The sequence below is a fragment of the Wyeomyia smithii genome, chromosome 3 (genome assembly GCF_029784165.1).
Source record: "Wyeomyia smithii strain HCP4-BCI-WySm-NY-G18 chromosome 3, ASM2978416v1, whole genome shotgun sequence".
In the NCBI taxonomy this organism is placed as follows: domain Eukaryota; kingdom Metazoa; phylum Arthropoda; class Insecta; order Diptera; family Culicidae; genus Wyeomyia; species Wyeomyia smithii.
Window position 1 is genome coordinate 82,313,565 of NC_073696.1, and position 22,503 is coordinate 82,336,067.

Below are 22,503 nucleotides of genomic sequence, written 5' to 3' on the forward strand. Positions count from 1 at the left end.
TAGTTGGAGTTCTTCGACCCGTATTTTTCTTCTTGAAAAGTTTGTAGAGAAAGCCGTTGAAGTGTTTTTAAGATTGGTTTTTGATACAGAATTTTTTTTTCATGTTATCAATGACGCTGAAAAGTAGTTAATTTAATGCATAGAGCAACAGCTTATTAGTTTTTGCTTAATACAAATTTTGTCCGATAATGAAGAAAAAATTACGCTATAAATATAATCAAAGTCAGTAATGACACAGTGTAATATTAAGTCATTATTCTGCAGTACATACATTTCAAAGGACCAGATGTAATAATGCATCTATTTTGGCCATCATCACAGCCAATAAATTTGTGCAAAAAGGTTCGACACGCGTAAGTCGTGCTCTTGATGATGAATGATTACGAAACAACCTCCTCTTACGATTGGAAATCGGTAATAAATGCTTTGGAGAATCGTAAAAGAGAAATACAAGGCCAAATTATGCATTCGCGGTAATAACTAGTGTTTCTCTTGATTTTCGAGATTCCAAGTTATTACGTTTGTTGGCAGAATATTAAACAACTATTAATTTTTGAATAATAGAAATTAAAATGAAGATCTTTTTCATGTATTGCCGATGGATTATTGGAACAATCGTTTTTTATGGATTTGAATGTTCTTCACTCATTGAGTGCATTGTAATGATTGTTAGTGCATTCCTGGCGTTCCATGTCATGCCAATTACGAGAATTTTTCTAGAATAAGACTTTAGGTTTATAGTTGTAATTTATCACACTGTTACTCGTTATTATCGATGAAATTTTCTCTTTACATAGCTATTGATTGCACAACTGTCGATCATTTTATTGGTAATTCCACTGAAGCGTGCAAAGAATGGCATTACTTAGAGACAAATCTGCATTTTTTCGCAATTCAACACTGCATGGAACCGATAAAATATTTTCCATTGAGTGTCTTGCATATAACAACAAAAGCAAACCTTAATAATCAGATTGGTATGTCATAACTGCTGGAAACTTGTGTGGATGGTTCAGCCAAGCTGGCGGAAAGCAGCGCTAGAGCACATTAAAACCTTTGCTGTATCCGGGCCTCGTAAAAGTCGCGGTTTATGACAGATAAATCATTTCATAGGAATCACGTCTCGTGCGTTCAATTGCCGAAGTTATACCACGTGAAGGCCAATTGTCTTGCGGCAGGCAGGTGGAACAGAGTGTTTCCCGCGAGATCATCGCTTGTGACACCCGTGCCATAAAAGCGTTACCCGATGCATGCTTTAATTTTACTGGCTTGCAAGAACCGCAGCGGCGCCGTTCGTGGGATGCGTCAACTGCCACCGGCAGCCAACCGCAAAATAATAAATGTTTGTAAATAAAGCAAACTCGTTTTCACCCTGCTGAACCGAGTCTAAAATCGTCTAAACGAAAATGGTCTTGTTGAATGGAAAACGCGCACTACATCTCAATCTAGCCATCACATATTACGGCAGGTTTAGTCAAAACCGGGGCCGGGTTAAGAAGACTTCCGCCAACTAGGCCAGACTTGAACAGCGAAGCCACCGTAAAAGATGATTTATTCTGAATTTAAAATCATCGTAAAAAATTTGCATTTTAGGTTTTTGAGTCCGCGTTTTTTTGCTAGTCGAAACCGGCGAAGGGAAGACTATTGCAGGAGTAAAGGAGGTGAGAATCGTATTAAATATTTGGAGGATCCAAATGGAAGAGTAAATTATGTTTACTGACTGCAGACATATTCAAATGTTATTGTTGCGTTCGCCAGGGTTGGGCTAAATGTTGTGTTACTGGTCTGACTTCTCAGCGATCGATAGGTCTCAAATTAAGTACAAGAACCGGCCGATGGTAGAATTCAACCATAAACTAGAGGTTTCAAATTACGATAGAATAACTCTTGTGCAGTGCACTGTTCCAGCAAGCCCCAGAAGAGGCACTCATTTAAAATGCATAACTTTATCAATCATAAGTGTGTACTTTTTTTTACGGAAACTCCTCCTCCACCCGCAGGGGTCTGTTCCCAGCAGGCGAAGGATGCGGTTATGTTAATTGGCCGCGTCGAAACGGCGCTTTCGTGGAATTATGGGGTGTCGAGTTGATTCTGCCGGGGCGCATTTTTCCGCTTCGCGCGCGATACGCTTGACGAAAATGCGAAACGACGGCGAGTTCCGGCCCGAGTGTCTACGTTTGTCAAAACATTTGACGTTTCAGGCTGAAGTTTATTTATTTATTTCAGTTTTTTTTTTTAATTTGGTCGTGCAGTTCATTTTGCTGTCTTATTTAGCTCAGATTCGTATGACATGTGAATGGCTGTGGCGTAAATGCTCCGTGACTGTGGGCTGGAAAACATGTTTTGGGAAAATAGTTTTACTGCAGCTGTCTGATTGTGTAAACAGTTTTAACACTGTTGAGATATATTTTACGTTTGCAACATGCATCGACACATGAGTTTACAAAACTTTATTACTTAGACTTGCGTTTAGTCGCCGTTCAGAAATTAAATGGCCATTAATAATTTTGATTATTTACTGGTTTTATTTTTCCTAAATTAGGCTGATACAAATTTCGAATTCTTTTTATGTCCAAGGTTATCAAAGTTAGCAAAGGGGGTGGCGAAAAATAAATAACACCGAGACGAAAAAAAGAAATATCTTTGAACGGTTGACATAAAATGAAAATAAAATTTGTAACGGCCTTACAGCCAATTGGAAATACATATTTAGCAATGATTAAAAATATAAATAACTATCATCCAAAAAAGTTAGGTTTTAATGTAGAAGTAGATATTGCCGGGTGAAATTTTCTCACGTTTAAAAAAATAATACTTCATTTTTGTTTTAACTAATTAATAATAAGGTTTCGAAACCTCATGTGTTTTTAAAGTTCTTTGACGTTTTGTATCTGATTTGTATTTTCAATAAAGCTGATACAAATTTTAAAAAGTTTTTATGTCTACGGTTATCAAAGTTAGCTAAGGGGAGCAATAGCTTTCATACAAAATTGTGTGCAGGTTACGACGTTTGTAACTTGTATGCAAAAGTGTGTTGAAAAATACCACATCATTATCATTATTAATCATTTGGCTTGTCTTTTGATGACACTTTCACTGTAACTGGACTTGTTTGTTGCTAAATTAAGCATATACGCTGTCGAAAAGTCAATAATATTAACAAAACGGTATGAACTTTTTTTTTCTTCTCCTTCAAATTTTCAACATTTTTGAAGGGGGGGGGGGGGGTGACATAAAATGAAAATGATATTTGTATCGGCCTAATTGAACTGAAGGAGTGAAGTATGAAATCAAAAGTTGATGATATAATAGAATTTGTTATAGTCATCGCCTTGCGCGTGTCTCTGAATATGTTTTTAGGCAATAAATTATTGATTTTAAGTTTACCCATTAGCGTTAAGTTTCCTTTGCTGTTTTCAGGGCTGATATTATTCAGTGCTTTTGCATGAAAGTGAAAATAGCCACCATAAACGTCAATGTTACCACGACAGGGAAATACTTCACTATCATGCAATGTTCATTGTAAAAAAGAGTAAAGTAATACGTAAATCGCTGTGAAAACGTATTCGTTTGATTTTTACCGTTTCTGAAAATGAATACTTTGAGTTTTGTTGGTTCGCTGTATCAAAAGAACGGGGAGAATCATTCGGTTGAATATTCAGAATGTTATTGCATGACTGTGAACGATGCGCGTGAAATATTTCATCAGGTTATGACAGCTTCTAATAAGGATGAAGATCTAGTGCATCTAATGCAAAAAATGGTTGTAAATTCCGAAGTATTTCGCTAGTGAAAATGATTTTCATCTGCACTGACTGTTATTATATCAGTATTATTCACAACGTACAATTCTAACAATGCATGCGGGTCGTTGAGCAATTATGTATATGTTTGGATTTCAATTTACCTTATAAAGCGCGAAAAAACTGTGTGAATTTACAAGCGAAAATACGATAAACAATAATCTTTTAGCCTCATAAGACAGATAAACGCTAAGTTTGTGAGATTGTTGCAGCTGTAAATTTTTGTTATTGTACAAAACACATTTTACATTTTTAATAACTGTAATTCTGAAATATAAAATTTCTATCCACAGATATTTAAAGTTTTATTAGGCAATTTTGTTTGTCCAAAAATCACTGAATTTTTGTCACTAATAACATAATAAGCTTGACATTTTATCACCCTGAATTATACCTAATATTGCATAGCACATGTCGATATAAAAGCGTACAGAACTCCGAATCATACGCTACAATCCACAGTATCATCCAGCTGCAAGTGGCTCGTCCTTGTCGTGATACTTATGAAGTATAACAGGAAATAAAAAAAACAAACGCATCACTTGCATTCCGTCTTCACGGAAAATTTATTGCTTCGACCCGCGCAATGTGAACCGCATATTTTAAACACAATTATTCATATTTCATGTTTGGCGCGTCCCGAGCGGAGCCGACTTCTCAGTATATGGATAGTTATGAATCGCTCGGGAACGCCCCCTTGTCCCGGTAGTCATGTGCGTGAAGAAGTGGGATCCTCTCGGTTTGATCGTTTTTTTCCCGCCGCATGTCAGCAGCGGCCGGAACGATTCGGAAAACATCTCGTCGTACACTAAATAGGTCGGCATCCAGAATAATATGGGATGCCGGAGTGGAACACTTGTTGCTCCACGACCCGAAAACCAAAATCATATGAAGATTAATGACTCGGTTATTGTGCCTTTTTCCCTTCCGTTCTAAATGTGCCATTACCATGTTTGTGTGCTTTCAGAGTATTCGGCTCGCGGCGGTGTTCGAAATGTCTGGCTTCAATTAGTTCCTCCGAGTTAGTTATGCGAGCTCGACACCTAGTTTTCCACATACGGTGCTTCTGCTGTGCGATCTGCAATACCCTGCTGAACAAGGGCGACCACTTTACGATACGGGACTCGGCGGTTCTTTGCAGGTAGGATATACTCCAGTGATTCACTGGTTGCATTTTATGTGCTGATTGCATATCTGTTCACGAGATGGAATCGCATTTTTATCTTTCTTCCAACTGCCACCAGATCCCACATCGACATCCCTCTGGACCCGGGAGCGCCACTCCCACTGGCGATGCAGTGTCAGTACCCGACCCAGTATGGCAGCTCCCCAAACGCACCACTGAGTCCAAGTGATTCGACCGGAAGCAGCAAGATGCCGCCGGCTGGTTACTTTTCGCCTCACCATGCCGTTACCGCCCTGCCGCAGCAGCCTCGCCAGAAGGGACGACCCCGGAAGCGGAAGCCGAAAGACATCGAAGCGATGACTGCCAGCTTAGGTGAGTAAGCGTATTTCGTTTTATTAGCGGCCTCTCTCGGCTCACTCAGCCAAATAGATTTACATGGACCTCCCCGAAAGTGAATTTCGTGCATGAATAAATCGCGCGGGTTGAGCTTCTGCCTGGCCCTGGGGCTCTCGGGAGTCACGCTCTGATCGGCGAGCGCTGATTACGAACCCGTCGTCGTGTGTTCCCCGGGAGCAGTGCAAACTGGTTCGGCCGGAATGGGCAAATTTATTGAATGGTTTGTGGTTATAGTAACGATTTGAACAGAAAAAAAAATGTGGAAGGTTGTGAAATACGGCCGGCTCGAGACTGAGGAAATAAATAAATATTTAATGTGGCGTTCGTGACAGAAGGGAATTTCTGGCTCCGCTTGCCGTCCGTAGATTTCTATCGATAATTGTTCCGCAGCGGCAATTTGACCTTTGCCGTATGGGGATATTTGTACTTTAGGAGCGTTTACGTTTAGGAGCTTTATAACGTATTTGTAGAGGTTTGAAAGCGTAACAGTCGGGCTGGTGGTGGTCATGCAATCGATTTAGGTATGTATCATCATCGAGTGTTTTTTCTCCTTCTTACAAAGACTTTAATTCTAGAATATGTTGATTCTTTCCATATTATAAAAAAGTATAGATAGAATTCAAAAGTTTTTGATACAGCACATACAAAGTTATAGGTATGTGAAATGAAACCGAATAAGTTTTTGGAGCTGAGGAAGAAAATAGCAAGAATTCATAAAGACATAGCTTTCATTAAAGCAATGTGTCAAATACCGATTGACTTCCAAAAGTCATGAGGTCAAAATTAGAACTAGAACTTTACCTCCTTCTTTTCTCATTAAGAAGATGGAATTGGAATGGATGAAAAATAGTATAAAACGTCTCTATAGTAAATTAAATTCAATCACTTTAGAGTGCTACTCCCTTCATTTGAAATTGGCCAAAGAGTTTCCCTTTGGGTTCCCAGAATTTTCGAAAAAGTAAAAGTTGCAGAACAGTGTGAGGGGGAAAGAAAACGAAAATTGGGAGCAAAAAAGATTAACCAATTGTTGTTACGAAATAAGAGTAGTAAAAAGACAATTAGGGAAAATATATAGGCAATTTTGTGGTCAATCGTTCTTCGTACAAATTTTGACACCAGCAACAAAATCTTTTGAACAAAGGCCTTAACTTTGCTGTTTATTCTAAACCAAATGTTGAACAAGCCATCATTGACATTGAAAGTGGGATGAAAAGTTGCAATTTTTCAACCGCACAAGCTAGTGAAGTGCGTACATCCTTCTTGGATAATTTCAAAAAAAAAATCCACGTTTTGTCGAATAACACAGATTTACAGATAATTGAAGAATTACCAAATAAACCTGTCTTCTATTCAAAAGCTGATAAGGGGAACAACATTGTTATTTTGAACACAAATGACTACGATAAACAAATGTTGGAGAAAATTAATTATGACCCATACAGACAACAGAGACCCTCTTGCCGACATGGTGAAAAATTTAAAAAAAAACTATTAAAGAATGCCAATCCATTTTTGGTGATGCTTCAAAGAGTCTTCGTGTTTCAAACCTCTCTCCCTAGAAAAAAGGGCCTTCCAAAAGTACATAAACCAGGGGTGACATTGCGCATTTCGCTTCGAGTAACTCGAATCGAGAGAAATCAAACTCGTTTCGAGGTGGCGTTGGTATTGCGTATTATTTTCGACACCCCAATTTTATTGCAGTCTATTTCGAGCAAACATTGACTCGAAAATAAATGTCAGATTTGTCTAGGGGCTGGACAACTTTATTTTCATGAAAAATATTTCGGTAATATTTTACGATATCGGCTGATAAATTTTGATATTTATCGTTTATCCGACACATTGACATCACACTGACGCTTAATAGTGCAACAATAAATACTTTGTAATAGCTAATATTGGAAATATTCCACCATATATCAAAAGTGTCTTGCCCCTAGAGATTGGTATTTTTCACGTTTATAATAAGATGTGTCCTTAAAGCAAAATATTAATCTTTGAATGTTTTTCTACGATTCTTCTAGTGACGAAAATGGTTATAGGAATATACAAAGACGTAAACAATAAGACATGAGTATTAGGCTTACATTAAAATGAAACAAAGTTAGTTATTTTCTGATGCAAAAGAATTTTTTTTTCATGGTTTCGTCAACGTTCCAAGATAAGGCGGGGAGCACTCAAACCTATTTTAAGTACAATATTTCCCTCCAAACTGCACTAGTACAATTCCTGCTCCGTTAAAGTTAGCCCCTACTTTGAATCTACTCGCTAGTGAACCCTACCAAATTAATGTTTTTCCGCTCCACAGATGTTTTGTGAAATTATTTATGTTTTAGTCAACAAACTTAGGTACAAACGAATGTCTCCAACCTATCGACCATTTTTTATCACTTTCGAGCTAAAAAATGCTCGATCAAACCATTACGTAATGCCAGTTTTGCTCGAAGATCAACTGCAATAATACGCCATCTACTCGTTCCGAGCTCGAATCGAAATCGGCAATGTCAAATGTGGTCGAAACGAACAAAAATCAGTCGAAACGAAATGCGCAATGCCACCCCAGGTAATGAAATGAGAGACATCGTTTCTCGAATTTCCTAGTCGATCTGTTAAGAGCACAGGAGATTTTGTTGAAAATTTAAAATCCTCGGGGGGTATCAATACTGCCGCGATGATGGTTTCTTTTGATGTTACAGTACTCTTTTCAAGTGTTCCAGTGAAAGAAGTTATAAATCTTTTGGATGATTGGCTTCTCTACCAACGATGTGACAACCTTTGGAAAACTAAAGTACGCAGTTACTTGAAGTTTACTCGACTTTGCATGGAAAATAATTATTTTTTATTTCGTGGGGAATTTTACAAACAAACAAAAGGAGCACCGATGGGGAATCCTGTTTCACCTTTCCTATGTGACTATTTATGGCACATTTGGAAAATAAACTAAAAGAAAAAGACTTCTTACCAGATCGTTGGTGGAGGTACGTGGATGATATTTTTTACATTTTGAAACAGGGTGACTTAGAGAATTTTTTAGAAATTTTGAATTGTATTCATAAAACAGCAGGTTTACTTTGGAAATTGAACAAAACAACAGGCTTCCTTTTTTGGATGTAGTTTCTGTTAAAAACTCCAACCACTTTGAATTCGAAATCTTTAGGAAGCTCTCGCATACAAAAGAGGTAATACCTAGCACTTCGAACCATTCCTTCCAGCAAAAAATGGCTGCTTTTTACCATATGATCCACCGGATGGAATCTTTACCTCTCAGTAATGAAGGAAAGAAAAATGAGATGGAATATATTATATATGGATATTGTGACCTGCGGTTGCTCATTTGGTTGTTCCACTTTCAAATGCCCTAAACTAAGTCAGTTTCCTTCAATCTTACAGCAATCCATTGGAAAATTAGCTTTGCGCCTAACAAAATGCCAAAAATTGTGATTTCGTGATGCTGTCTATTATCTTATTGAAAAGTACAGAATGAAAAGGGGTCTTTTCTCCTGGCACAGCTGACACTAAAGTATATAAACGATTCGACTTCATAACCGATTCGCTTAACTCGCTCTAAGCCACAGGGACAGGCTCCCTGAAGTTTACCTCTCAGTAGTTAGCATGCAAAAATTCAGTCTTCAATGTTTAACCGATTACTGCAGAAGAAAGATTCCTTAGGTGGCTTATTCGGTCACAGCGTTCCACAGCAGACGAACCAACCGGTGGACTGCACAGCATTGCTGTACATCAGGGATGTTACGGATGTGATTTTTCAGATATCTGCAGATGCGGATGCGGATTTGTGATAACGGATGCATATCCTTAGCATCCCTTGGGTTTTATTTTGCTCATTTCACATGACCATGTCCCTCCCCAGTGCAAGTTATTTAAGCGAGCAGTTAATGAACCAAGGAAAATTTTTCTACAACATTTTATGAAGCGATATTTTTTTCAATATCCGCATGGTATGATGCGGATGCGAATGCTGATGTCAATTTTCATGCGGATGTTCCGCATTTGCGGATGCGGATATCCGTAACATCCCTACTGTACATATCTGGTCTTGTTAGTAATTTTGTTCGAAACTCTTGCGTCTCTTTATTTTCAACCATTCGGATACTGCTAATATATGTGTGTGTGCAAGTGTTTATGATCGTTACGTCTTATTTGCAAGCAGTGTGTGCGGAGCTAAGAATAACAACAGTACTACAATCATCCCCTGTCATCGGTACATGGCAATCCGTAATTAACACTTCTCTGCAAAGTTTCTAATCAAATAATAAAAAAGAGAGTTGAAGTATAATAAATAAAAATAAAAATTATAATAAAAAAGAAGTTGAGTGTATTCTCGAACCGATTTAAAAAAATACATTGCTATAATATAGGCTGTCGGCTACAAAGTGTCTTACAAAACAATCTCTTCAGCTATTATTAAAACATTAATTTATTCTTTAACTCAATTGCTTTGATTTTGTGCTAAATCTACCCCCTTGGATAGTTTTATATTCAAAAGTTAGTTATTTCAACGTGTCCTGTAGACTAGTTCAGTTATACTAGTAACATTTACTGTCACTAACAATGTTCTTAGGTGTGTTGTCATAATAATATATTAGTAAACTATATTCATCATTAAAAAAATTTGACATTTTCACAGTGGATCGTTAACCTTTCCGAGTGAAGGAATTACATAAAAAATGTCTCCGTTTTTTTGTTTTAAACAGTTATTTTTTATTTGGCAGAAACTTTGCAAATGTATTCCTGTGGGTTGATGATGTCACAAATATTTTTAGAGACAAAGAGGAAGATTAGAATCTGTGGCTTTTCGACATACGTCTGAGGCGACTAGGGAAATCAGAATTTACAAGAACGGTCAAAGTTTGAGCTCTAGGGCAGAACCTGTATTGACCAGTGTAATCTTCAATTTCTATCGATTTACGAACTCTACATCAGTCTTAGTCTCCTCAATATATGAGAAGAGCAGAGTGGATATTCATCGTTTGCTTTTTTCCAGCATGATAGCTGCGTGTAGCATTTTTTTGCACTACACTTTCTTCTCTGTTTTGTGCTGTGTTTCTGCTGCTTGCAGAAAAACTAACACATTTGCTGTTTACACCATAGCTGAGTGACAAGTGTGGTAAATCACTCCAAAAAGAATACATAGAAGTATGTCGCGGTGTGCACTGCTGAGATAAGTTCGACAGCATTCGAAGAGCAAGCATGCCAAGATGGCAATTTCCAGTTTCAGACGAACAGCGGAAAGTAGCCAAGTATCACCCAATATGAGTATCTCCGGAACCAGAATGACGCAAGGAGCTAAAAATTGACCTTAAACATCATTTTGAATTGTAAGATGACAACTTCAGGGGAAACAGCCGAAAATGACCGAATACTACTCAATGTGGATATTTCCGTAATCGAGATGATACTTTCAGAATATTTTCAGATTAGAGGTGATGTCAGAAGCCTAAAGTCGAGGATGTTGTTATTCCGATAAAAACAATCATTTCAAACGATTTGTCTTTTGACTTTGCTGATATCCTATGGCCGATTCGTCGTGCATTTGCAGACTTCGTACAGATCGCAAAGAATCAATGAATTTGGAATGTTTAAAATTATTAAATTTAACACGAAAATGGGTGGGACGAAGTTTGCCGGGTCAGCTAGTTATGGTATAAAACGGTTCTAATGCTAACAATATTGTTGAATAAAGTGGATCAAATTACATAAGAAGAGTTGTGTCGAAAGTCACGACCGCAAGGTTGACGACGTAGAACTACAGAAAACTGTTTTTTGCAATACTTGCATTGCTACAATGCATTGTTTTTGCCAGTAATCGCAAGTGATACGTTTGAAGCAAACTTTTCCTCTTGTCCTGAATTCCAAAATGGTCTCTGGTGACGGATTCTGGTCTCTGGGTATCATTCTGGTTCCGGAAATCACCATATCGGGTAGTATTTTGCAGTTTTTGACTGTTTTCTAGAAACCCGAAGCCACTATTTTGAATTTTAAAATCGCATTTGGAGCTGATGCCTGACATCAGCCTGGCCTGGATCTAGGCATTAGGGATATACTTATGTTGAGAGGTATTTGGCCATTCTTGGTTGTTTTCCAGTCACCGAAAGTTGCCACCTTGAAATTCAAAATGGCGTCTTGAGTTAATTTTTGGTTTCTGGGCATCACCTGGGTTCAGGAAGTAGGCAATCTTAAAATAAAAAATTACATCTGGGTTCGATTTCTGGGTCGGTTCCGGAAATACGCGTATTAAGTAATATTTGTTGGTTGTGTCTGTTAAAAACTAGGCTCGACAGCTTACAATTCTACGATATAATAGTTAACATTTTCAAATTATAATGATTCCCCAATCAATTGCTAAAAAAATGTAGAAAATACGTTGAAAATTAACCGAGTTATATGCATTTGAAATTTAACAAAATTTATTACATGTTCCTATTTTGAATTTTCGAAGTATGCTAAAAGGCATAGGTCTACGTTAAAATATTTCGCTCATTTTTGATTGCAAAATTGCAATAATAACAATTGCAATTGGAATGACGTCAATTTTTTTTTAGTTTTAAATAGTTTATTTGACACGGCACGATACAATTTATGTTTAACTGAGCTAAGTACATTTTTTTTTAAATTCTAAATTAGCAGGGAAAAGAGGGAGGCCTTTTCTTTATTCTCGCGGCCGACTACGAGCTAGTGGGGATTTAAGGTGAGAGGAGGGGTGTTACAATTTTGTTTTTAATTATTTTATATTACAGAATGTATTCATTTGTACGTGGCTAACCAGTGATGTTCTGTTTGAGCAGTTTTGGTCTGAGGTGTCTGCGTAAACATAGAGATGCCGAGTCTTCATTTTAGTGTCTCCAGCCGGGTGTATCATTCTCTTTCAGTTTGTGACAGAAATTGTATTCTAGCAAATAGATAAAAGAAATCAAATTTTAATGCCAGCATTTTTTATAAACCCGTATAGTTGTGTCATGTACTGGAGATCACCGCTTCCCAGAATGTCTCTAACGGGTACGTTCGGTTGTTTTCCTCGGGCCCGAAGGGAATCTATAAGCTCAGACCTAACACCACAGTATTCGGTACACGACCAAACAACATGCTCGATGTCATGGTAGCCATCGCCACAAACGCAGTGATTACTGTCTACAAGCCCTATACGAAAGAGATGCGTGTTTAACGTGTAGTGATTGGACATAAGTCTGGACATCACGCGAATGAAGTCCCGACCTACATCCAACCCCTTGAACCATGCTTTCGTCGATACCTTAGGAAAAATGGAATGTAGCCACCGTCCCAGTTCATCTGAGTTCCATGATGATTGCCAACTGTTGAGTGTTCTCTGACGCAAAATGCTATAAAATTCATCATAAGCAAATGGTCTTTCATAAATATCGCCGTCAATAGCACCCACCTTAGCTAAAGAGTCAGCCTTTTCGTTACCCGGGATCGAGCAATGAGAAGGGACCCACGCTAAGGTAACCCGGTAATTTTTATCTGTTAAAGCACTTAAAAACCGCCGTATTTTCCCCAGGAAATACGGGGTGTGCTTCACAGGCTTCATTGATCGCAGAGCCTCAATGGCACTGAGACTATCTGTGAAGATGAAGTAGTGGTCTATGGGTAGGGTTTCGATGATTCCAAGAGAGTACTGAATAGCAGCAAGTTCTGCGACGTACACGGAAGCAGGAGCATCGAGTTTGTAGGAGGCGGTAAAATTTTCGTGGAAAACACCGAAGCCAGTGGACTCATCTAGATTAGATCCGTCAGTGTAAAAGCTTTTATCATAACTAACATGTTTAAACTTATTGGAAAAAATCTTAGGGATCTCTTGGGGTCGCAATTGATCCGGGATACCAGAAATGTCTTGTTTCATGGTGGTGTCGAAGAATATAGCATTATTAGAAGTAGCTAAAAGTGCGACATTGGAGGAATCGTATGAAGAAGGATTAATATCTTGAGCCATATAGTCAAAATATAAAGTCATAAATCTGGATTGAGATTGAAGGTCGACCAACCTCTCGAAATTTTCATTTACTAATGGGTTCATAACTGTGCATCGAATTAGCAACCGGTAAGAGAGATTCCAAAAACGATGTTTCAACGGAAGAATACCCGCTAACACTTCAAGACTCATCGTATGGGTCGACTGCATGCAACCCAAGGCAATACGCAAACAACGATATTGTATTCTCTCTAATTTTATAATGTGCGTGTTCGCGGCGGAGCGAAAGCAGAAACAGCCGTACTCAAGAACTGACAATATCGTTGTTTGGTATAACCTTAGAAGGTCTCCTGGGTGAGCACCCCACCAAGTTCCGGTAATCGTACGAAGAAAATTAATCCTCTGTTGGCATTTTTGTGTCAGATACCTAATATGACAAGCCCAGGTGCATTTAGAGTCGAACCAGACCCCGAGATATTTAGCGACTAAAACCTGAGAGATCGTTTTACCCGTTAGTAGGAGCTGCAGCTGAGCTGGGTTATGCTTCCTAGAAAAAACGACCAGCTCAGTTTTCTCCGGAGAGAATTCGATACCCAGCTTAAGAGCCCATTCAGACAAATTGTCTAAGGTATCTTGCAATGGTCCTTGCAGATCGCTAGCCTTGCCACCAGTAATGGATACAACGCTATCGTCTGCAAGTTGCCTTAGCGTGCATGAATTTGCAAGACATTCATCGATGTCATTGACGTAAAAATTATATAAGAGAGGACTTAAACATGAGCCCTGGGGGAGGCCCATGTAACTAATTCGGGAAGTTGTCGAATCGCCATGTGAGAAATACATATGCTTTTCTGACAACAAATTGAGCAAAAAGTTATTCAAATTTGGTGAAAGTCCCTGCGAATGAAGTTTCGCGCTTAAAACTTCTACAGAGACAGAGTCAAAAGCCCCCTTAATATCCATGAACGCAGAAGCCATTTGCTCTTTTCGAGCAAAGGCAAGTTGAATTTCAGTAGAAAGCAACGCTAGGCAATCGTTCGTCCCTTTGCCCCGGCGAAAGCCAAATTGAGTATCTGAAAGTAACCCGTTTGTTTCGACCCATTTGTCTAACCGTAAGAGGATCATTTTCTCCATTAATTTCCGGAGGCAAGAGAGCATCGCAATCGGCCTATATGAATTGTGATCAGAGGCAGGTTTCCCGGGTTTCCGAATAGCAATGACTTTTACCTCCCTCCAGTCATGCGGAACAATATTTAGCTCAAGAAACTTGTTGAACAAATTCAACAAGCGTCTTTTTGCAGAGTCGGGTAGATTCTTCAACAGGTTGAATTTTATTCTATCTAACCCTGGAGCCTTATTGTTGCACGACAGGAGAGCCATTGAAAATTCCAACATCGAAAATGGAGGCTCTTCCGTAGTTACTAATAACGCGTCGCGAAAGGTTTTCTGCTCCGGTACAGAGTCCGGACAGACCTTTTTGGCAAAATCGAGTATCCAGCGATTTGAATACTCCTCACTTTCATTCGAAACGTCACGGTTCCGCATGCGCCTGGCGGTATCCCAAAGAGTGCTCATCGCTGTTTCCCTGGACAACGCGTTTACGAACCGCCGCCAGTACCCGCGTTTTTTCGCCTTTACTAAGCTCTTCATCTGCCTGCCCAGTGCCTCGTACTTTCGAAGCAGGTTGACAGTGCCGTACTCCCGGTAGTCCTTATACGCCGCGGACCTTCGCGCGTACAGCTCAGAGCACTCTTTGTCCCACCATTTGTTGGGAGGGCGCTGTCTAATCGTTACCCCGGGTATCGGTTTCGTCTGAGCTTGAGTCGCGGCGTCGATTATCAAGCCAGCTAAGAACGCGTATTCTGCCTCCGGAGGAAGTTCCTCGTGAGTCTCGATAGATTGCGCTATAATAGACTCATAACACTTCCAATCAATATTACGTGTAAGGTCGTAGGAAATATTGATTGGGTTCGGGGAAGTTGAACCATTAGCAATTGATATAACGATTGGAAGATGATCACTACCGTGGGGATCGTTGATTACTTTCCACCGGCAATCTAACGCTAGTGATGTCGAGCAAAGGGATAGGTCAAGCACGCTTTCACGTGCTGGAGGATTAGGTACACGTGTCGCTTCCCCAGTATTCAAAACTGTCATATTGAAGTCGTCGATCAAGTTACAGATTAAAGAAGATCGGTTGTCGTCGTACAGCGACCCCCATAGCGAACAGTGAGAATTAAAATCTCCCAATATCAAAAAAGGCGCGGGAAGCAACTCTGCTATATCAGTGAGATGCTTCTGTTCAATCCGCGCGGATGGAGGCATATATAACGAAACAAGGCATAGGTCTTTTCCATTCATATTCGTTTGAATGGCAACGACTTCAATATTCGAGATCGAGGGGAGGTCGATTCGGAAGAAGGAATAGCACTTTTTAATCCCTAAAAGTACCCCTCCACCGTGTGAGTCTCGATCTCGACGAATAATGTTAAAATCGTGGAAATTGAGTTGATCGTTTGAATTGAGAAAGGTTTCACAGAGCGCAAATGCGTCACAATTGTATGTATTTATTAAATGAGAAAATAGATCGAATTTGGGGATGATACTTCTGCAATTCCACTGTAATACAGTGATAAAATTCCTAACCTCTTTCGCCGTATTAGTCATCGAAAGATATGATAGCTGAAATGAGGGGCCAAGTTGCTGCTAGTTGCATCAAAAAGGTTTTCACTGTAGGAAGAAGGGCAAGAAGAATATTTTGTAGGGGATCTGGTATGTTGAATGTTTTAAATATCCAGTCCACAATATCAGAAAATTTTATGAACCCTGTTTCTTTTTTATCTTCTGATCGAGAAATGGGTGCACGAGGGGTTTTTGGTGCCCCAGGAAGCGGTGGGTACTCCTGGTTTGATTTAAAATTAAAACCGGGAGGTACTTGCTTCGGTTTTTCTTCACCGCTTCCTTTTTGTGTTGGCTTATTGGTCATTCCGCTAGGGGTTATCTTGCGACCTTTGCGAGAAAGATTAGGAGAGTTGATCATTCTCCTCTTCCTAGATCCTTCTGGCATGGCATAAGAACACCCTTCGAGGGGATCGTCAGATGTACCCTCATCGGTTGGCAAAAAGGAAAAGATGTTTCCTGTCGAAGGTGGCTCAGCACTCTTCAGCATTTCTGCGAAAGAGCGCTTTGATCGTTCCTTGAGGGAACGCTTTATTTTTTCCTCGCGCTGTTTGTACGCGGGACACGCCGAAAGGTCATGCCGAGTTCCCTCGCAGTAAAGACACTTTTCAGTATCCTCACTGCAAGCGGTCTCAGCATGATTGCCTCCGCACTTGCTGCAGCGTGCCTTGTTGCAGCAGTAGGTGGCTGTATGACCTAACTGCTTGCAGTTTTGGCAATGCATGACCCGCGGTACGAACAGGCGTACAGGCAGACGAACCCTGTCCAAAGAGATGTAGTTCGGCAGTGCGGATCCGGCGAATGTTACACGGAAGGAATCCGAAGGGAAGAATTTCTTCTTCCCTTCTTCGATGGATACTGAATGCAATTGCTTGACATCCAGTATCTTTACATCTTGAATCAGGGGGTTCTTGAAGCAGCCAACCCCGTGACGCAAAATGTCATCGACCGTGAGGCTTCCTTCGGTAACCACACCGTCGATCTCCACGTCCTTGGCAGGGATGTACACGCGGTACTCTCTCGTGAAGAGCTCGTAGCTAGCAATTGCGTTTGCTTGCTTCAAGCTACTCACAACAACTCGCAGTTTGTTCGGTCTAACCTTTGTAATTTCGGTTACGTCCGAAAACTGTTTTGCCAGGTCCTTGCCGATTTGAATTATATTTAGAGGCTTCTTTATGGGCCTGAAGTAAACTACGAACGGACCTTTCGAAGCATCTGGGTAAGCTTTCACCCGTGTTGCCGGTACCCTTGGTACGGGGCTAGGTAGCGGGGAAGGTAGAGGGGAATTGATGGGGGAGATCTCAATCTCTTCCCCAGTTGTTTCCACATCCAGGAATAGTTGCACCTGCATGTCGTCCATTTTGCGGGAGCGTTACGCTCTACCGCACACAAACGATAAATATTCGAATGTGAGGGGGGGTCAAGTAGTTGCTATTAAATTTTAAAAACAATTTTTCAAACTACAATGGATCAAAATAAAAAAAAAGGCAGTAATACTAATACTAATAACAATAGTAATAATAATAATAATAATAATAATAATAATAATAATAATAATAATAATAATAATAATAATGATAATAATAGTAATAATAGTAATAATAATAACAATAATAATAATACTATTAATAATAATGATAAAAATTCTAAAGTGAATACTTCACCGAACGTCTAAGTCACGACCTCACGGCTGATAGTAGGATTAATCGAGCGTCTCCGCAGAACAAACAATGACGATCCAGCTTCGTGTTGTGACACAGTGGCCGTATCCTACACGCGACCTTGTAGATGCCACTTGTAGTTGACTTCCACTCGCTCGATCGTATGGTGGTCCTAGCGGGGGGCTAGCGGGGTAACAGCGGTGCGGGAGAATTATTCTTGCTGATATATCAGCTGCGTATCGGATCACTGGCGGGGTAGCCTGCCCCTACCAGTGTGCAGAAGATGTTTCTGCCGATATATTGCAGGCTATTGTTATCGCACACAAGAACTAATCGAAAAAAAAACACCCGTACGATAACTCGTGTATTGTTATTTTGCGAATCAAACGGAGATAAACAATTTGCGTCTAATCAAGACGAAAGCAAAACAACGAATGAATGACGTCAATTGATGAAATTAACAAATTTTTTAAAATAGAAATCTTGTTTTTGTTATATTTCGTTACATAACTAGTATCTCTCTAGTAATTCGTGACTACGGAGGTGCTGATATTTGTTTGGTTTTCGCATGAGAAAAAGAAGGAAGGGAATATTATTGCTTTTGTCATCACACACATTTTGACAATTGCATATGAGAGTTCGCCTAGGTGCCAACAGCCTTTAAAATCTCTTTCAAATTTATAGTCGCGAATAAGAGACTCAAGTTCACTCAAAATATTTTTCACATTAATGTTACGTAAAATTTCCTGTACGTATTCATTTTCTGTCATTTTACATGATTTATGTGACATACATAACATCTACGTGAAATGTTTAATCACGTAGCATCTACGTGAACTTGGCAACGTCAAACGTCAACGTCAATCGCGTAAACTCTCTGTACGAAGATATAGAAATCAAAATGGCGAAGTTGGCATTGTTGTCTGACTGAATCAGACGAACATAAAATCGAATTTCCCGATGGCTTGCCAATAAGTAAGGTTTTGAAAAACCAGAAGAATTTGACATCGAGTCTTGAGCTTACGGATTTCATACAGACATAGTTCAAAGGTCAAGGAGTTACCTGAACATGAACAGTTGCAGCTAACAGTGAATGGTCGCCAAATATCGTAATATTTATCAGTTTTTATGTCGTTTAATTCATTTACGAATTGACGATTATGCATGTCCGTACGATTTATCAAGCAACATATTTCGCTGATTGCTGAAAATTATTTTCTGTCTCTTCAGAATTGGGGAAACCACATTTAAAAATTATACGTTGTTAGCTATCAGATAATCAAATGCTTTTCACTTTACCCGCAGTTGAATTTTACGTGAAACTCACATGAAATGCATATGTCTGTTGAATAAGATTCACAGGATAAATCATCTCACCAATTCATGATGAACTCAAATGACAATCTCGTAAAATCTACGTGAAAATGACAGTGGAAAATATTCACATAACTTTTCCGGTAATTATAACGTGAAATATATTTTAAGTGTACTGGGAGAGCTTTTTATTCCTGTATGGACTTGCTCACTGCGACCAGAATCGTAGATCTGTTGTGAGATTTGTTGTTGCCCGGGTGTCGGCTGTATCCCACACGTTTATTGTTAGGAATACCGCAATTGAGAGGGAAGTAAACTTACAACTAACTTAATTGCTAACTTATTGGCTATAAAGAGAGCTTATCGTAGCAATTGAGGATTGCAACGATTTTTGTCGAAAATTGTTAATAATTTTATTTGACATAGCCTCTAATGTTTTAACACCAGTAAGTCTCTGTAATTCGAGTGTACCTAAGGAGGACGCTTCAAAATCATTTACAGAATTGTATTCTGAATCCTTTGAAGCGTTTTCTTCCTTGTTAAACAACTACTTGACCAGATCGGTACAGCATAAAGCATTGCTGGTCTGAAAATTTGTTTGTAAATCAAAAGTTTATTCTTTAAGTTTGGAATTTCTATTAATGAGAGGATATACACATCTCTTATATTTGATACACTTGGCTTGTATACTCTCAATGTGCTCTTTGAAAATAAGTTTTTTTATCGTAAATTATTCCCAAGTACTTAACCTTGTCAGACCAACTTAAAATAACCCCATTCATCTTGACAACGTGATTATTGTTTGGCTTGAGGAAAGAAGCCCTAGTCTTATGGGAAAAAATTATCATTTGAGTTTTAGAAGCATTGGGAGAGATTTTCCACTTTTGCAAGTAGGAAGAAAAAATATCTAAACTTTTCTGCAATCGACTGCATATGACACGAAGACTTCTTCGTTTTACGGAAATGCTTGTGTCATCGCAGAACAATGACTTTGTGCATCCTGGAGGCAAATGAGGAAGATCTGAAGTGAAGGTGGTATTGTTATTATTTGTGTGTGTGTGTGTGTGTGTGTGTGTGTGTGTGTGTGTGTGTGTATGTGTGTGTGTTTTATCCTCCCTTTCACACGCTTACTACTTTACTGTACTGAGTCTCGTTCCTCCTGCTAAATATCGCTAAGTATAATTCCAAGGGATTAAAGAATTAGGTGTAAAGGAAGGGTAAGTTGAGGGGGAGCCTGAGAATAAAACCATGTTCTAAGTCCTTCTTTGACACCGAATGGCCTGATTCTTCTAATGAAAAAGAGAAATTGAAGTGCTACCGAATTAAAATTTGCACATAGAAGTATGACATTAGTTAGTAAATAATCAGTAACAATTTACTATCTCTGATTTAAATAAAAATTTAAACGTGAGTTGCAATGATAACAAGCTAAGAATTTTGCAAATAAATATCAGAGGAATGAATTGTTTGGAAAAATTTGATAGAATCAAGGACGTTCTCTCAATGTATACGGTGAATATAGACATTATCGTGATTGGTGAAACATGGCTTAAACAGGATCGCACGAGTCTTTATAATATTCGAGGATTCCGTAGTTTCTTTTCTTGTCGTTCTTATTCGGCTGTCTATGTAAATGAAGCTATTAAGTCAAATCTGGGAAAAATTGAACATGACGATGGTTTGCATCATGTTTACTTGAAGGTTCGTGCAAATGCTTTGCCCATACATGTTCATGCAGTGTATAGGCCTCCATCCTATGATTTTGGACGTTTTTTGTCAAAGATGGACTCAATACTAACGGCGCAAGGAATAGATACATCCTGTGTGATCGTAGGCGATTTAAATGTTCCGGTGAATCAACAAAGCAATCCCTCTGTCATTAAGTACTGTAGTATATTAGGCTGTTACAATTTTGAAGTTACAAATTCCTATACCACGCGACCGGCAAGTAATAATATCCTGAACCATGTAGTTTGTTCCGATGCGATTCAGCGTAACGTCATTAACGAAACCATATTGACGGATATAAGTGACCACTACCCAATTTTATCGACCTTCAGCCTGGGTAGGACAATACAGAAACGCACGCTAGAGAAGACTATTGTTAATTTCCACAAACTTAATGAAGCCTTCAAGGTTGCAGTTCGATAAATTACATACGTATCCGCTGAAGATCGGTTGCGCAAAGTGATTGATTTACATTGCGCTTTGAAAGAAAAATTTTCTAAGAAAGTTACTGTACGGGCGAGGATTAAGAGCCACTGCCCGTGGATGAGTTTTGACATCTGGAAGCTTCTACGCATCAAAGAAAATGCACTGGCAAGCTGTAAGCGACGACCGTCTGAAAGAAGACCCAGAGAGCTCCTGACGCACGTTTTCAGGATGGTGCAAAAAGTTAAGGATAAATGTAAAGGTCGGTTGCGGATGCATTCAACAGTCGCCGAGAAATCAACAAATACAATACGCCTTCGCCACTTAATACCTCGTTTATTCTACGACTCGCGACGGAACAAAAGGTTGTTATAGAGATAAAAAACCTAAACACAAATATAAGCTGTGGGCCAGATGGCATATCTGCAAAATTCATCCAAGACCATCACCAGACTTTCTCAACATTGATTAGAGACGTTTTCAATCAATCAATATGTGCAGGTACCTTTCCGAACTATTTGAAAGTAGCACGAGTAACTCCTATTCATAAGTCTGGGTCCAAAACCGACGTTAACAATTACAGACCAATATCTGTACTATCGACCTTGAGTAAAATTGTAGAAAAATGCTCGCAACTAGGCTGCAGAACTTTTTGAATGATCACAAAATCCTGTATAGTCATCAATATGGATTCAAGACGGGCTCCAGTACACAAATTGCAGCTAGTGAGTTAGTTGATGAGATATACTTGGCATTAGATTCTAAGAAACTCTCGGAAGTTCTCTACCTGGACTTAAAAAAGGCAAATGACCTGATTCGTAGCTATCTCTCGGGGAGAAGTCATTTCGTCTGCGTAAACGGGATAAACAGCTCACTTCGCCCAGTGAAGGTTGGCGTTCCGCAAGGTAGCAACCTTGGGCCACTATTATTTCTCCTCTACGTAAATGATTTACCCAAACTCAATCTACATGGAAAGTCCCGGTTATTTGCTGACGATACTTCGTTATCGTACGAGGAAGCAAACCCTGAGAATATATTACGTCGAATGAAGGAAGATTTGGTTATACTCCAAGCATTCTTTAAAGAAAATCTGCTCTCATTGAATTTATCCAAAACAAAATACATGTTATTGCACTCGCCACGTTATAGCATGCCACTACAAAATGATCTAGTAGTTGAATCAACAACGATCGATAAAGTTGAAAGTTTCAAACATCCCGGTTTAATAATGGATTCAAAATTAACATGGAGTGATCATGTGAAATCGTTGCAGCGAAACACCACAGCAATGTTTTGCATACTATGGAAGGTCTCCAAGATTGTACCATCCAGAACTATAATAACATTGTACCATGCGTTTATCCAATCGAGGCTACAATATCTAGTCTCTATCTGAGGAGCTGCAACAAAAACCCGCTTGAAACCCCA

At 39.2% G+C, this 22,503-nt stretch overlaps 1 protein-coding gene across 2 annotated transcripts in view; it reads left to right on the top strand.

Moving 5' to 3' along the window:
* LOC129731926 (protein apterous) overlaps positions 1-22,503 on the top strand; it is a 179,460-nt gene that overhangs the window by 120,092 nt on the left and 36,865 nt on the right. For both annotated transcript variants that reach the window (XR_008729122.1, XM_055692315.1), the window contains exons 5-6: positions 4,771-4,944; positions 5,048-5,301. Coding sequence is in view for 1 of the 2 variants with exons in the window: in XM_055692315.1 (XP_055548290.1) it covers positions 4,771-4,944; positions 5,048-5,301 (428 nt within the window). In the remaining variant the exon portion in view is untranslated. The remainder of the gene's footprint in view (positions 1-4,770; positions 4,945-5,047; positions 5,302-22,503) is intronic.